The 14528-nt window shown below is 33.7% G+C and overlaps 1 protein-coding gene and 1 non-coding gene across 2 annotated transcripts in view; one reads left to right on the top strand and one right to left on the bottom strand.

Annotated features, from left to right (window-relative positions):
* Positions 1–14528, top strand: part of LOC111050629 — a 58149-nt gene that overhangs the window by 36651 nt on the left and 6970 nt on the right. Inside the window, exons 2-3 of the mRNA XM_022336978.2 lie at positions 5656–5870; positions 12539–13467. Coding sequence (XP_022192670.2) covers positions 5656–5870; positions 12539–13467 — 1144 coding nt within the window. The remainder of the gene's footprint in view (positions 1–5655; positions 5871–12538; positions 13468–14528) is intronic.
* On the bottom strand, positions 6780–6850 carry Trnag-gcc. The gene has a single exon. It is a non-coding gene; the product is annotated as a tRNA-Gly (tRNA).

The following is a 14528-nucleotide window of genomic DNA, read 5'->3' as shown; positions in this document are numbered from 1 at the left end:
ACTTTCGGTTGTTTGTGGAACCTCGGGCGTCCAACAACAGTATGAGAGAATCCTCAATCCGGATAGAAAATATAGTCATTGTCCTGCAAGTTCTTGCTTGTAATGATGGCATTATACTTCGAAACCCAGATTAGTGAAACCTGTGAAGCAAGATCGATGTGCAACAATTAAATTAAACATGAATTCAACAATGTTTATTTCTTTATGATTGTTGAATTTTGTACCTTTCGTGCAAGAAGTGACCAATGATTACTGGAAATAATAGCTTTGACGGTGGGACTTGTCCTCAAGACAAATGGGATAAAATTGAGTCAAAGAAATAGGCCTACTATAAACCAGAAATAGCAGGGTATTCCATTGCTGAAAGCTGGAATGTTAGACACATCTATACTCAATTCAAATATCCATCTAAATCTCACCTCAGCAACATTTCAAATCCAGATTCATTTATCAATTCTCAATTCTGGAGATCACCTTCGCAAACTGCAGCTTGTGGACAAGTCAAATGCTTTTTTATAATATTATGAGTAAAATATCATTTATTGTGAATTGTGCGTTGAGTACTGCAACTTTGTAACTTTGGGGAACACAAAGTCTTCGTTTCATTGAAAAGTGAAATGTAATCATTCATCAATTTCTATAGTTTCAACTTGTCCAAGTAACCAAGTGATTATTTTGTACTCAGTGAAGCAGTAGCATGATATTCTCATTGAAAATAGTAGTTTTACTGTGGTAATTGATAAGTTAGTTGACTCTCGATTGAAATTATAGTTCAGCTCCTAGCCGAACTCACGAATGTCGTGTTCAATATGAAATCACTTTCTTTCTTATTCGCAGGAATCATGGCACACGCAACATAGACAACAGTCTCTTTAATGATGGCATGTGCTGCTAATTAAATAATAATTGAAGAGATCGCTCGCTTTCATTTGTTCTGATTTCAAATACAGTATCTCCTCAACCGGCATGCTCTCGTAGAGCTATCTATTGCACTGCTGGTGCTTGTGGTTAACAAGCATTTGTGAAACTCTTTTCGTCGTTCTAATTAGAGACTCACAGGAGCAGAGTCGTCTATCTAAGCTACCGACAAATTGTAGCGGCAAAACAACATAGAGCTGATCAGTATATGTTTCATATTAACTGAAAATGCACAATTTTATTGCTATTTCACGCTATCTTCGAAACTGACAGTCATAATTCCAACTGAGACCATGTAACACTCCATTGGATAAGGGTAATGATATTGATCAGAAGGTGGTCTTCTCAGGCCTGTAAAATGATATTTTCTTACAATACCTGTCCTCAATTCAAAATTTATACTGTTTGAGTGAAATAGTTTTTGTACCAAGATGACGATTTGCAGTCTAGAGTAAATGTGAAAAATATGAAATATTTACTCACTGACTGGAGCATGTTGAGAATCAGTGACTGTTGATAATGAATCCCATGAAATTCGAATGCATGCTCACGTCAGTGAGTATATTGCATACTTTTCACAATTATTCTAGTCTGCAAGTCGTCATTTAAGAATAATAAAAACTTGATGAGACATAGCAGTTCGTGATGGATCAAGGAATTCAAGAAGTATATAATTCAACCGTATTGCATATTCCAATTTATACGTGATTGTCAACTTTATTTTGAACTTGGAATGAGAATTACTATTGTTGAAATTCCTTCGATGATCGCAAATTTGAATTATTTTTGCATTTATTATTCAATTTAAATAATATACTGATACCTATTTTCTTCTAGTAGAAACTCTTTCCTGTTCAATAGGTAAATACAAGATAGTACTCAACAAACTCAAGTTTTATAGTTCACTAAACCCTATAAATGCCGAAATGCAAGGATAGAATTTATTGTTGAATTGAATTGTTCATCCAGTTTGAAGATGACTCAACAAGTTCACCTGATACATCTTCGTGAGCATCTGTCCTAGATTTATAACTCACAAGTCATTATTCGCACTAAAAACATTGAATGAGACAATACAAACAATTTTCACTGTTTCTCCCATCGATGACAATGCAGACGAGCTTCGATCGTCAGTTGAGAAAATAGCCACTCCACATCTTCAGTCTCTACAATACTGAATATTTTGAGGAGACATTTAAATCACTTATACAGTAAGTTCTATCAAACTTCAGGTCTTCAGGTGATAGACCCAACTGCGTTCATCACTAGATAATATTCCAAGAATAGGAAGTTGTTTAGAAGCTAGTCGAAAGAAATATTCAGAAGAGAAGTTGAAAGATGCAAGGATTTACATTATTTTTAAAACATTGGCTATTTATTATTTCCAATTAAATTACAATTTCCAGTGTGAATTGAATGGATCCGAGAATATAATAGTCTTAGCAATGCAGTCAAGCATTTGCACGCTCGTCTCTGACATGTGACATAACCTCTATTTTCGCGAGGCCATTCTCTGAAGCGTGTCACCAGACCACAGTGAAGGAAAATGTTGTTTTCCATGTAATGCACAACAGAGAATCAATTCAATAGACATTGTAATAGCTCTCTATAGGTATAATCAAAGTATGTAGGTCTTGTGAATTAGACAGTATGTGTGTGGGACCACATGAGTCTTTTGTGACAGGAAAATTGGGGAGAGAATGTTATCGGCTACGAAGAAAATATCCAATATCTAGAATTTAGTTATCATTCTCATTCTATATTATGTAACGCCATTGGTCATTCAATGAGTTTATCAAAATCGTATGTTGCACAGAAGCAGGAATGTGGAGGTTCTCTCTAAGAGAGGGTTTCATCAAAATCATCAGTAGGGAGAAATCTTTCAATTCATAAATTACAGTCATTCATCGATTACTAATTATTATTTATTCACCCTTGCTGGGTGAGACGCCATATGAAACATATTATTGAATTTTTCATAAATTAGACGCGCACGCGCAAACTTGCAAAACATTGGCAAAACACTGTTTTGTCCAATGAAAATAACAATGCCATAAGCTATGAAAAAATATTCAGTGTTTGGTCCAGTTAAAAAATGTACATTCACATAAATACTTGATAATTATGGTCTACTCTGTTCTGTATGATAAAAAGGCATCCAAATTCAATTCTTTACAAATAAATTCGCAACTTCACACATACCTTTTTACCATTACAACATATACCTAGATATTGAAATATTGATATAAAATGTAATTTGAAGACCCCGAGAAGAAAACGATGCACTTTGTGCAATGGTGATATTTCATGCATTTGTTGATATTGTATGACAAAAATATGACAAGCATTTCTAATGTAAAGTGTTTTTTTCAGAGATAGGAAAATTTATCAAATTATTGTTTGTCAAATTGATGACAATACCATACCCCATTCGATTACCAACAATCATGTATTCTAAACTCTTGTTTGGAAAATTTGAGTAATTTTCAGTTTGTACTGTATCAAGAAGATATTTACACAATCATGTAACTGATATTCTGTAATTTTATCCTTAAAATATACCAACAATGATAATCATCGACATGTATTGTATTTCATTAGAATAACAATTAATTCGCAATTTATCTTGAAATTTGCGAACTCGCTAGCAAACTTGTAATAGCACATTTTTATTTTTACACTAATTGTGAACAATAATAGGTTTCTATCCACAATTATAAAATACAATTTATAATTTAATTAAAATACAGTAGACGATTGGAATTCTATCACACAATTTACTATACACTCAATTTCCATAATGGAATGTTGAAGACCTGAGTGTCCGCTGCGACCTAATCTTGGAAGGTGACCCAGAGATCAAGAAGCAACGAGTCGATCTCGTCCAGCGTCTAGAACGGAGCAGGCGAAAGCACTTTCTCCCACACTGTGCTTGTCGGCGCGTAACCGTCTGCCGTGTCGTATCATGCGAGCACCTAGCCTTTTCTATAAGGACTTCAATACAAGAGTAGTCTATGTAAGCGAATTACTGATACGTGTACACCCACCCACAATAGGCTTCCCGTTTTTGTAAGGCGACTTCTATCACGCAGCAGGAAGAAAGGCTGGCTGTTGTCATAGTGGAGAATTTGCATCAGGGCTTCCTAGGCTAACTTGAACATTGTCATTGCTCTTCTGTCTCTATTGCCACTTAACTATCAAGTTACACTCATTGCATTGTCTTTGCAACGGTGCACTTCCCCCTTTTGCTATGGACTTACTACCAAGCACCGGTTTAAAATGCGTTCCAAGCCCTGCTGAGTCGGGTGACACCAAAACTATAATACATGAAATTCTAGCTGCAATGCATGGAAAGTTGAGTGCAGAGAGCTTTGATCGTGCCCTTTTTGAATGAACATCTCAAAACAGAAAATTGATGACAGTAGATTTAGATATGGATATAATAACAGTAGATAATCGATTAAAATAGTTACTGTCTCAGAAAAATAAAAATATCCCAATACTTTACAAAAAACAAAGTTCAAATTAATTTTCTCCATGTGCGATCCAATTAACTTCTTTATTACACTGAACCTTCAAGTTATTCATCTTGGAAGATTAAGAAAAGGTAAAATTTATGAAAGAGGAAATACTCTCCAAACTCTTGGGTGATGATCGTTTGAAATTCTTGGCACCTTCAAAGAAGATCACCTATTCATCATATTATTGAATCGTGAAATGAAAAATAATCATGGATATATTATACATTTGAGCAAAATTATTAAATTCTCCATTCACGGAAAAAGTTTTTTCTTTTAAAGTATATTTACTAGAAATATTGGATGAAATTGATGGAAAGATAATATCCTTCTTATAAGATGAAATATTTAATAGTTACTGACTCAGCAACTGAATAAAATTGGAGGACAGAAACATTACATTCCACTAATCATTCATTCTGAGTAGGACAGAATGACCACTTTCTCCCTTCTGTCTTGAGGCACTATTATCATTGATTTGAGAGAATTTCATAGTTATTCATAACAATAGTATCAGGAAGTTTTCTCGAAACAACAAGTTAGTGACTACGAATTGGAAATACAGTACATCAACAGTATTATTTATCTTTAATAGTTTTTGACAAATCAAATTTATTTCTTGATATGAAATGAGTCAGTCACTCATTTCCAAGTCAACCTGAATATTCGTTTTAGAAAAACATCTATAAAAAACAATGAATCGATGAACAATCATTTTTTCATTCTTCTGAACTTCTACGTTTTAATAGTTTCTTTTACAATAAGAGTTTGAACTGAAGTCTATCTATTTTATCTACAGTAGAAGTTACAAAGAATCTCAACACAATCAAAACAGTGTGATACTGCCCGCACTACCCACATTCCGTAGATATCATTCATAAGCTAGAACTCAATCTCTTCAGCTTTAATCATAGATGTTTCACTTTGGATTTAATGATGACTAATAGATTGGTGAAACTATTTTTAAGCAGTGTGATGAAATCGAATACCTGTCGCTAACGTAACAACTCCTTAAATGGCATTGCCTACTGCCTAGCTGCCTACTATATTGTATTTTGGTTGTTTCCATAGCTCTTCTAATTGATCACATGTTCATAGTAGCCTCCAAGTATAATCCACTGCTGTAATATTAGCCTACCGTATAAGATTGGAGTTTCATTTTTTCCATAAATTATGTTATTGGATGACAACTTCAATGAACTGTTCTTGTGTTTTGCAGGCGAATTGGACTTGGTGGGAGAGACTACAAGCGAACCGCACTATGTGGAAGTGCGAGATGGGAACTTATTGCTGTACCCAGGGGTTGACGCCATGGCGGCACCTGTTTGGAGGCTGCCCCTGCGAAGGTTGAACCTGCAACCCGCCGCGTCGGGACGGCTTCGAGCATTTTGTCTCTCTAGGCGCGGTGATCAAGCTCCTCTGGCCACATTCCAGGTATAGGATGAATGTTTAATCAGAGATGAACGAATATCCCATCTTAGTACTTATAGCACTATTATACTATCTTAGTACTTGTTATTTATAATATCCTAGTACTTCTCTTGTCTCTGGTTAATCCTCTCTCAAGAAGTAGAATCAGTATTCAATTTAACCGGGAGGTTTGTGGGTCCCGTGAATCTGTGAATTATAAATAAATATTCAAAATTATAGTATATGTTGGATTTATCAAATGAGCTCTCAAATGGATAATTTTCATGTACCGTAAATAATTCTCTCCACAAAAAGCATATGAAATTAAACTTTATAATCTTGATATTCAACTCAATGGAGGGTATTTTCAATGTGCTTCTATTCAATATGCAGACTGCATATGTGTTCAGAATGCAGACAAAAAATTTTAAATTGTTAGGCTATACCCTCAGAAACTGTTTCCGATGAAGAATGCATTTGAGAATGAACTGGCTGAGAAAGATTATCAATAAGGAGAAAATTGTCATAGAATAAAATTTAAAAATATAATGTAATGTTATTAAACGTAATTCCAAATTGCTATAAACTACAATGAAAACTTACCTACACTATATTTTATTTATGTATTTTTATATTTAGGGTTTATATTTCTTTTATTAAGTTTATAATAGAGACATTTGAATGAATACAATATTTTTCTTCTATGAGGAATAATTATATTAATTTCATGTTAGGAAAACTTTCTCTTAGTTGTAATGCTTCAATAAGTTTCAACAAATAATATGTTTTCTTCATTGAACTCTGATCTGCATCCTGTATTTTTTCAAAAATTTGAGAAACTAATTTTTAATCGAACAATGCTGAAAAACTTGGAGAATAAAATAAAATTATTATTCTATCAAGTGAAAGAAATAAATGCTTGCAAAAAAATTTTGCATCGACCGGGAATCGAACCCGGGCCGCCCGCGTGGCAGGCGAGCATTCTACCACTGAACCATCGATGCATCTTATGTATTGACCAAGAACTGTTGTTGATTAAATACTATTACTTCCTTGTAGACACTTGAAAAACAAGCACGAAAATTTGAATTGAAATATCATTGCTGCATCTAATACAAGGTTTCAGGTAACAGATAATAATTATTGAAAGTATTATTAATTATTAACAGATAATTATTGAAAGTATTACTGAGAGCTACATTGTAGCCAATTCATATAAGCTAAGTTATATAATATTAGTTAGTTAATATGGTAGGTACCGTACTGTACTTCTTGAACTTCATTATTTTTAGAAATTGAAAAATAAGCAATCTACTATTTTTGAAAGAATGTGAAAGTTCAATGAAAGTTCACACTTCACATTTATGTAGGAATAATTTTTTCCAAACACATCATGAGGAGGGAAACGAGGTAGGCTATGAGTTCATAAAAACACTTCAATAAGATATTCACCATCCAAAAAGCATTATTCGGGCAAACCTAAACGATTTCCAAAAGTGACAGTATTTTTAATGAATTAAATGTATTGACGGTTGAGCAGCTGTATATAAAGAATTTATTTATTTACATTAATAAACATAGAGAACTTTTCAACCTCCGTTTATAGCCTTATCGGCTCCGTCCCTCAACCATTACCTTCAAACCACACAATGCAGTTCTATTCATTGGTAGAAGACAGTTTAATTATATAGTGCAGAAGCTTATAAATGTGATATCTGATCTTTTTATAACAGATAATTTGAATGGAAGACTTCTGAGAGAAATAGATTTATGGATTGCTTCTTCACATCCTTAGGATGAGTGATTTCTATAATTTTGTAAACTAGGATATAAGTTTACAATCATTCAAGAATGTCTGCTTTTTTATTTTATTTTTATTTTCTCATCTCGTATTTTCTTACTTTTTTTTACTTTCCTTCTTTGTAAATTTCTTCAAATTGAGATGTTAATAGGAATCCACCAATTTTATTTATTTTAGAAGATAAACCCGCGCTCAGGTTTTCAACCTTTTCAGGAACTTTCCGTACCGTATTTAATAATAATAATACTATTTCACTTTTAACTTATTTTGTCAATTGTATTTATGTAATTATAGACATTCATGTATGCATTGCATGAAGGAAAAATTAACTATTGATTGATTGATAGAAAACAAACAATATTCAAAATGAATAGGGTACCAGACTTTATAGTTATTCACTACTGATAAATAATTTAATTATGATAGTTCCTATCTTCCTATCACCATTCTAATGGCTTTAGAGCTATATTCCCTAAAATTAATACAGGTATTTTATGTACGGTAAGGAATTCAATTAAGTAACTCAATACAAATAAATCACAAATGCATCTCTGAAAAATTCTACCTATCTTTATAGGCTACCGTAAATAAGTTAGAATACATTAGTCCAGTCACTATACCGTACATTGGTGCATGTATTATATTGTGGTTATAATTTTCTAATGTATAATTTGGATACTGAGAGAAGTCGAAAACCAATTTCTTCATACAAAATTTCCTTGTGCTAGATACAGGAGTGGCCCAAAAACCTCTTATTTTCGGTCCATTTTCCAACTTTCAGCTATTTCCGCCAAATCCAGTAATCGGACAGAAAAATTTGCTCTTGCTTTTTTTTAGATTATAAAATTCTGAATAAAATGCGATCATCCGGAACTGTCTATCTCTAATTTATTAGTATGGAGTTATGATTTTTCAAATATGAGTAAAATTTAAAGAAAAAACAACTGATGAATTTTAGTTCTTGATCAACAATATCTTCCGATTGTTACCATTCAAGGTGCATTTTCGTTTATGAGTAAATTATTTCCGCAGTCGACGACGGCAAGAATTGTTGACATTCATATTGTCCAAATTTCAAGTGTGTAAAACAGCTGATCAAATAACTTCCATTATTTGTGTTTATTATTCAAGAAAAAACATTTCTAATAATATCAACATTTTTCATCTGAAACTTTCAAAAAGTATAAACTCAAGATCCCCCTTTAAATCATAATTGAACATAGTCTTTTAGGCTATTTAGACAAATTGAGATCTACCCAATGTGAGATCATCACCCTGTTGTGGTCGACGACGGCATTTAGGCCTACGCACAAACGAAAACCCACCTTCAGATAAATAATTCAAAATATCTCTGGTCGTAATTTTGTGCTATACAATCTGAGACCAGTTAGAGCGCTCTATCTCATATAGATTTCCAGGTACACCTGACAACAATAATGCTCCTTGCATTGTGAAAAACACCTAAATTTTAGCTTCAACTAAATTTTCCTCACAGTGATATTTCGCACGATGATATAAGTTCATGAGATTATGTTCTCTGAGAATCACCCGTTAGATGCACTCTTCAATTCAGTATTTCCTATTTCCTAGTGGAGAGGCGCGCATAAAGACACCTCAAGGATCAAAATTTCAATCACTAATACCTTTTGACACAATGCTTGGATATCATCATACTACACTTAATTCTTCTCGTCTCGTCAAGGCGGTTCAAAATCATAATTTGTAATAGAATACTAAACGTATAAAAAAATACTAAAATGAAAAAAATATAAAAATTTTCATAAATAATTAATCAACCATTAAATTACCATAGCCTACGGTATTTTTTCGCATGCCATTTCGTATTTTTTTAACAGTTTATTAATGGATATTAGTCTACTTACCGTATGTTTCTCATATTATGCATAGGCCTATCGCAAAATTATTGGTTCTTAATAATAAAATCATTAAATTCATTGCTCGAGATTAAAGTTGAAAAATTCTACAGAATGTAATTAATTTTTGATAGATTAAATTTTATATAGTGACCATATACTTATAACTATTTACCCCCGCTTAATTCACTTAAAGTTCTTAGAGTATAATTCATTAAAAAACAAAAACATATACCCTATAATTATTATGTAACAGAGAAATTTAGGAAATTCATTTTTAATTTCTTCATCTGTGTGAAATCGTATAATATGATGATACAAGAATTACGCTACGGTAATGTGAAAATGTGCAGTACAACACACTGCAATCTTCAGTATGTAGGCTACAATAACAAGTATTAACTACACTACAACTTTCAGAATACCATATTAACTCAATTCATTCTATTACGTTCGACTTTATTATACAGCTTCAATTTCGCAAGTTCATTCTCTATTTTTGAATAGAATCTGTTAATAAAAATTATGTGTTGAGTTGGTAAATTTTGTTAATCATAGTAAAAACTTTTATTCCTGAAATAATTTGATAAATATAGAATTTAGTAATAGGTAAAAATGCCATTCTCATTCTATTCTGAAAGGCTCAATATGGCTTCTAAAACAAATGACTTATAAAAATATCAAGCAGGATGACAAAACCAACCGGATGAGATAAGACTTCAGACACTCTAAATTGCAAATTGTGATAAAAATACCACATACCCTGACTCTATAATTAAATTACTGTGGTACTCGTTTTCATGATTATTTTTCCATAAAGATAGTTATTGTGACTTATTTCTAAAGCGCAAATTCAGTTGATAAAATGCACTATAGTACAAGAAAGTTCAAATTTGTCAACAAAAACTCTATTACTATAATAACGATATGCCTTTTTTGTAAATCTTTTTGTATTCTTAAGAATTCAATTTCTTATCCTGGAAAGCTTTTCGAAAGTTATGATTTCAGTATATTTTTATTACGTTTTGTAAACAAGTTTCGATTTGAATAGGTGATAGGATCCAAATAGATACATTTTTCAAAACCCCAACTTAATCTGTAATAATTTCTATTATGTAGAATAGCTTTATTTTTTCTTAAAATCTGTGTGTAATGGGATCGGGATGTGTACAGGATTTGAAGGCATTTTTGTATTATGATATTCTATTTTAAAATGCAAAGTAGCTGAAAGTACAAAATTCAAATGCTAATGCTACAACGATTCTCAACTTACAAATTTAAAAATTAATAACAAAGTACCAACTCACTATTCACCCGTATCTAAATATAGCCTACTAATTGAAATTCCAATGTTTCTATCCTAATTCAATCATGGCCGGTAGATATTATAAGGATTTAAATGATAATCTTCACGTATTTCATTATATAATTATAAAAAAATGTACAATTCTTTTGACGTTTTTTTCTGTTGAATATTTAGGGTATTTTTAATTTGTGGAGTGTCTCTACAAGTGGTCTATCATTACATCATTAGCAAGGTGGCTCGTTCAAACTGACATTAAGTGATGAATCTAGTGCAGTTATATATTATGCACTGATAGGATTAGAAATTCCTGTATCAATCGAATTTCGTGTAGTCCGACCGGCAGCAGTGAGGGGCCTCGGCGTGACGGAAATGATCGTGCTATGTATGGGGGACTCGGTCAATTTTGCCAGTCGATCGCGCCTTCGTTCAACCATTTTATTTACTTAATGGATCCGTCTCGGTCGCTCTGTCATTTGAATAGTAAAATACGGCCTTAATAAAGCTTGGTCATTGCCTGCTAGTAGGCTACTACTGTTTTAAAGGCGACCTTCAACTTTGAATACCCTTTCACACTGTTGAACCAAATAATTATCATAGATCTCCTTTTCAAAAGTAGGAAAATTAAGTTTCACGCGAATCTAGGTGAGGAAATCTGATGATCATTGAATGTTGAAAGCTCTTGGGAGAGATCATTTGAATCGAATTATTAACGCGGATTCAAGGGCTCTATTTGATTGAAACAATCATTATGAGAGCTTGACTCCTGTTGATTACTCGCTAGGTACTGCTAGTGTTCTGTTGAAACTGAAGAGCATGTTGAACTAATTATTTTTTAGTTATTTCTGATTGTAGTGAGAGAAACCCCTATGCTACGAAGCTAATCCGATTGCACTAAGATAATTGGAAGATAAAAAAAATATTGCAACAAGCTGTAATATTGGATTATATTAATATTATATATTTAATATATATGATCTGGTGATTGATAAATTATTATGAAACATGATTCTCTTGTGATTTCCTGTTGTTTTCCAATCCAGCTCATTCCATAGGCTAATCTACCTATAGGAGGCTACCTAAACACATATAAAAAGAATCATGAATTGAAATAATTATATTATAATTGTACCTATATATAAAATTATAAACATGATTCTCTTGTGGTTTCCTCTTGTTTTTCACTCCTGTTCATTTCATAATCTAGCTGTAGGAGGCTACCTAAAAACATATAAAATAGAATCATATTGAAATTATCTTCTCATCTCATATTATTTTTTTAGATCAGACTGGACTATCAAATCAATTTAATAAGAGTATGAGCTATCATGGAATACTGAATTTAATTATTTGATTTTACAATAATTTATTATTGTTGAGCTATCCCATCTTCTTTGATGATAGTATAAAACTTTTCTCATCATACTAAATTATACCGATCCAAAATATATTACCAAGCAAATAATATTTGTATATGCAATACTTCTAATTAAGAAGTAATTCCACTATAGAATGATGCTTTTATCAATGATAATATTACAAGTGATGGAAAAGCCACCATAATTTGGAATCACTTTTTTCAAGGGAACCAACTGTTGAAACTTGGTGAGAACACCCATCATAGGTGAGAATCATAAGAGCAGTGTTCAAATAAGAAACTGCCATCCAGTCAAAACTTGAAGCCACTAATTTGGATATTAAAATTTGTTGCCAGGTGGGCAGTGACTACGAGTACGAGCGATGGGTGAAGATACTGGTGGTTGAACTGATGCGTCAGACGCCTCTGGACGCGGTGCGATTCCTGGACATTCTAGGCATCACGGCCACGTTGCCAAGTCTCTCTCCCAGCAGTTCACCTCTTCCTCTGCGCAGAACGCACAGCGCAGACAGCGTCCATCTTGACTCGTCAAGGCGCCAAGTGTGGGCCGCCGCGTCACCATGCACCTCCATCAAGGAAGAAGATGTCGCCGATCAAAAACATTCACAGTACATTGAGTGTAACAATAATAATGATACAAGTAGGAATTTGTGGTGGACAGATCAGTGTAAGAAAAATGTTAGTTGTGATGAGAGTATGAGGACAGTTGAAGACCAAAGAAGTGTAGATGAAACAGATAGTTGTGAGTCGCCTCAACCTCGTCTGTCTCCTCCCCTACCAGACGTGGTGAGAGACCTGCCGCCCTGTGAGAGACGTTCGCGAGCGCGCACCAGGGCGGCCTCCCTGCGGGGACCAGCGAACCCCCGCGGAGCAAGCGCTGAGCCTCTCAGTTGGGCCGGACAAGAGGCAGTGGCGAGGCTGATGGCTCGCTGCCAACAGGCCGACCACTACGTTCCCGTCAAAGACAAGAAGCTGCTGTTCGAGTCGCTGTGCCGAAAACGGCTCGTGTGCAGCTCGGACAACATTGACACGTTCTCCGCGCCGTGCGGCGTGCCTCTCGGCGTGCAACCGCGCGCTCACTCGCTGCACGACTTGAGTCGCTGTCACAGCGCGCTGCCCGTCAAGCAGCTGTGCAGGTATTTTGAGCGCGACTTCGGCAGCAAAGCCCGCCAAACTTCCAGCGCCGCCGATCACAGACTACCCAAAGCCAAGCAGCTTCTTCAGAACTGCCAAGAGACAGTTCTTTCGAGATTTCAGCGATCGAGGTAGGCTATGTCAGTTGGTATTAATGAAGCTCTTGATTTAAGTTTGTGTATGTGATTTTATTTGTTTGAAATCAAAATTAGGCCTGATTTAAGAGTTTAAAGAAGTAGGCCTACGATCAAATTTGAATGATAAATTTTTCGATCATGATTTTTAAGTTCGTGATATGCCAAAAGAAAAACATCGATGGGGCATGATGCATATCAGATCCCCTCTCTGTTAATGTGGTGAGGAGGAAAACATGAACCACATCATTACGGAGTGTTCATTGTCAAGATTCTAGGGAGGGCTACAGAAATAATTGCATGTAGCAGATGACGTGGCTCAAAAACGTGAAAATACATGTATAAATTGTTTAATTGTTTTTATCCCTCTCTTTTATTTTTTTCTGCCACTGTTTATCCATACGACATATTTAGTTTGTTATATACGAATCATAATCTAATAAGATAAAGAATATAATGATTTATATTTATGAATTTCGCACTTTACTTTGTTAGTAATATTCATTTAATATATTATATATCTATATTTGTTTATATATTGCAGCCTAGTAAATTAGAATTTATTTTTTCTAATATCCCTCGAATAGCTAATAGCCAGAGGGATTAAAATATATGCAAACTGTTTTTATTGAAATTATATTTTGAAATAAATAAATTGAGATTGAAAAAATACCGTACTTAAAATAAGTGAATTGTATAAGATATTTGAAAATTATTACTCAATTCCAATGAGAACTTGAGAACTATTACGGTACCAAATAAAAGTATCGGATATAGAGAATAAACAATTTTTCAAACATCTAATGTGAGCTCATTGGTTATTAAGTTGAAACATGATTGCTTGATGAGTAATAATTAAATAATTTGAATAGGTAACTTATAATTTTATTGTCTTTAATCAGTCGATAAGGTAAGGGTCTGTTAGTACCGTTGCCTGAAATTGATCAACTTCACGTTATTCATTCATCTATATAATACTAGTAGGTAACCCGTGCTTCGCAAGGGTCTATTTGAAAACTATGCAAAATGAAAACTTGACGTAATAAAAAATTCGAAAT

The sequence above is a fragment of the Nilaparvata lugens genome, chromosome 1, assembly GCF_014356525.2.
Source record: "Nilaparvata lugens isolate BPH chromosome 1, ASM1435652v1, whole genome shotgun sequence".
In the NCBI taxonomy this organism is placed as follows: domain Eukaryota; kingdom Metazoa; phylum Arthropoda; class Insecta; order Hemiptera; family Delphacidae; genus Nilaparvata; species Nilaparvata lugens.
The sequence above is the reverse complement of the archived record's forward strand: the minus strand, read 5'-3'. Positions and strand labels throughout refer to the sequence as shown.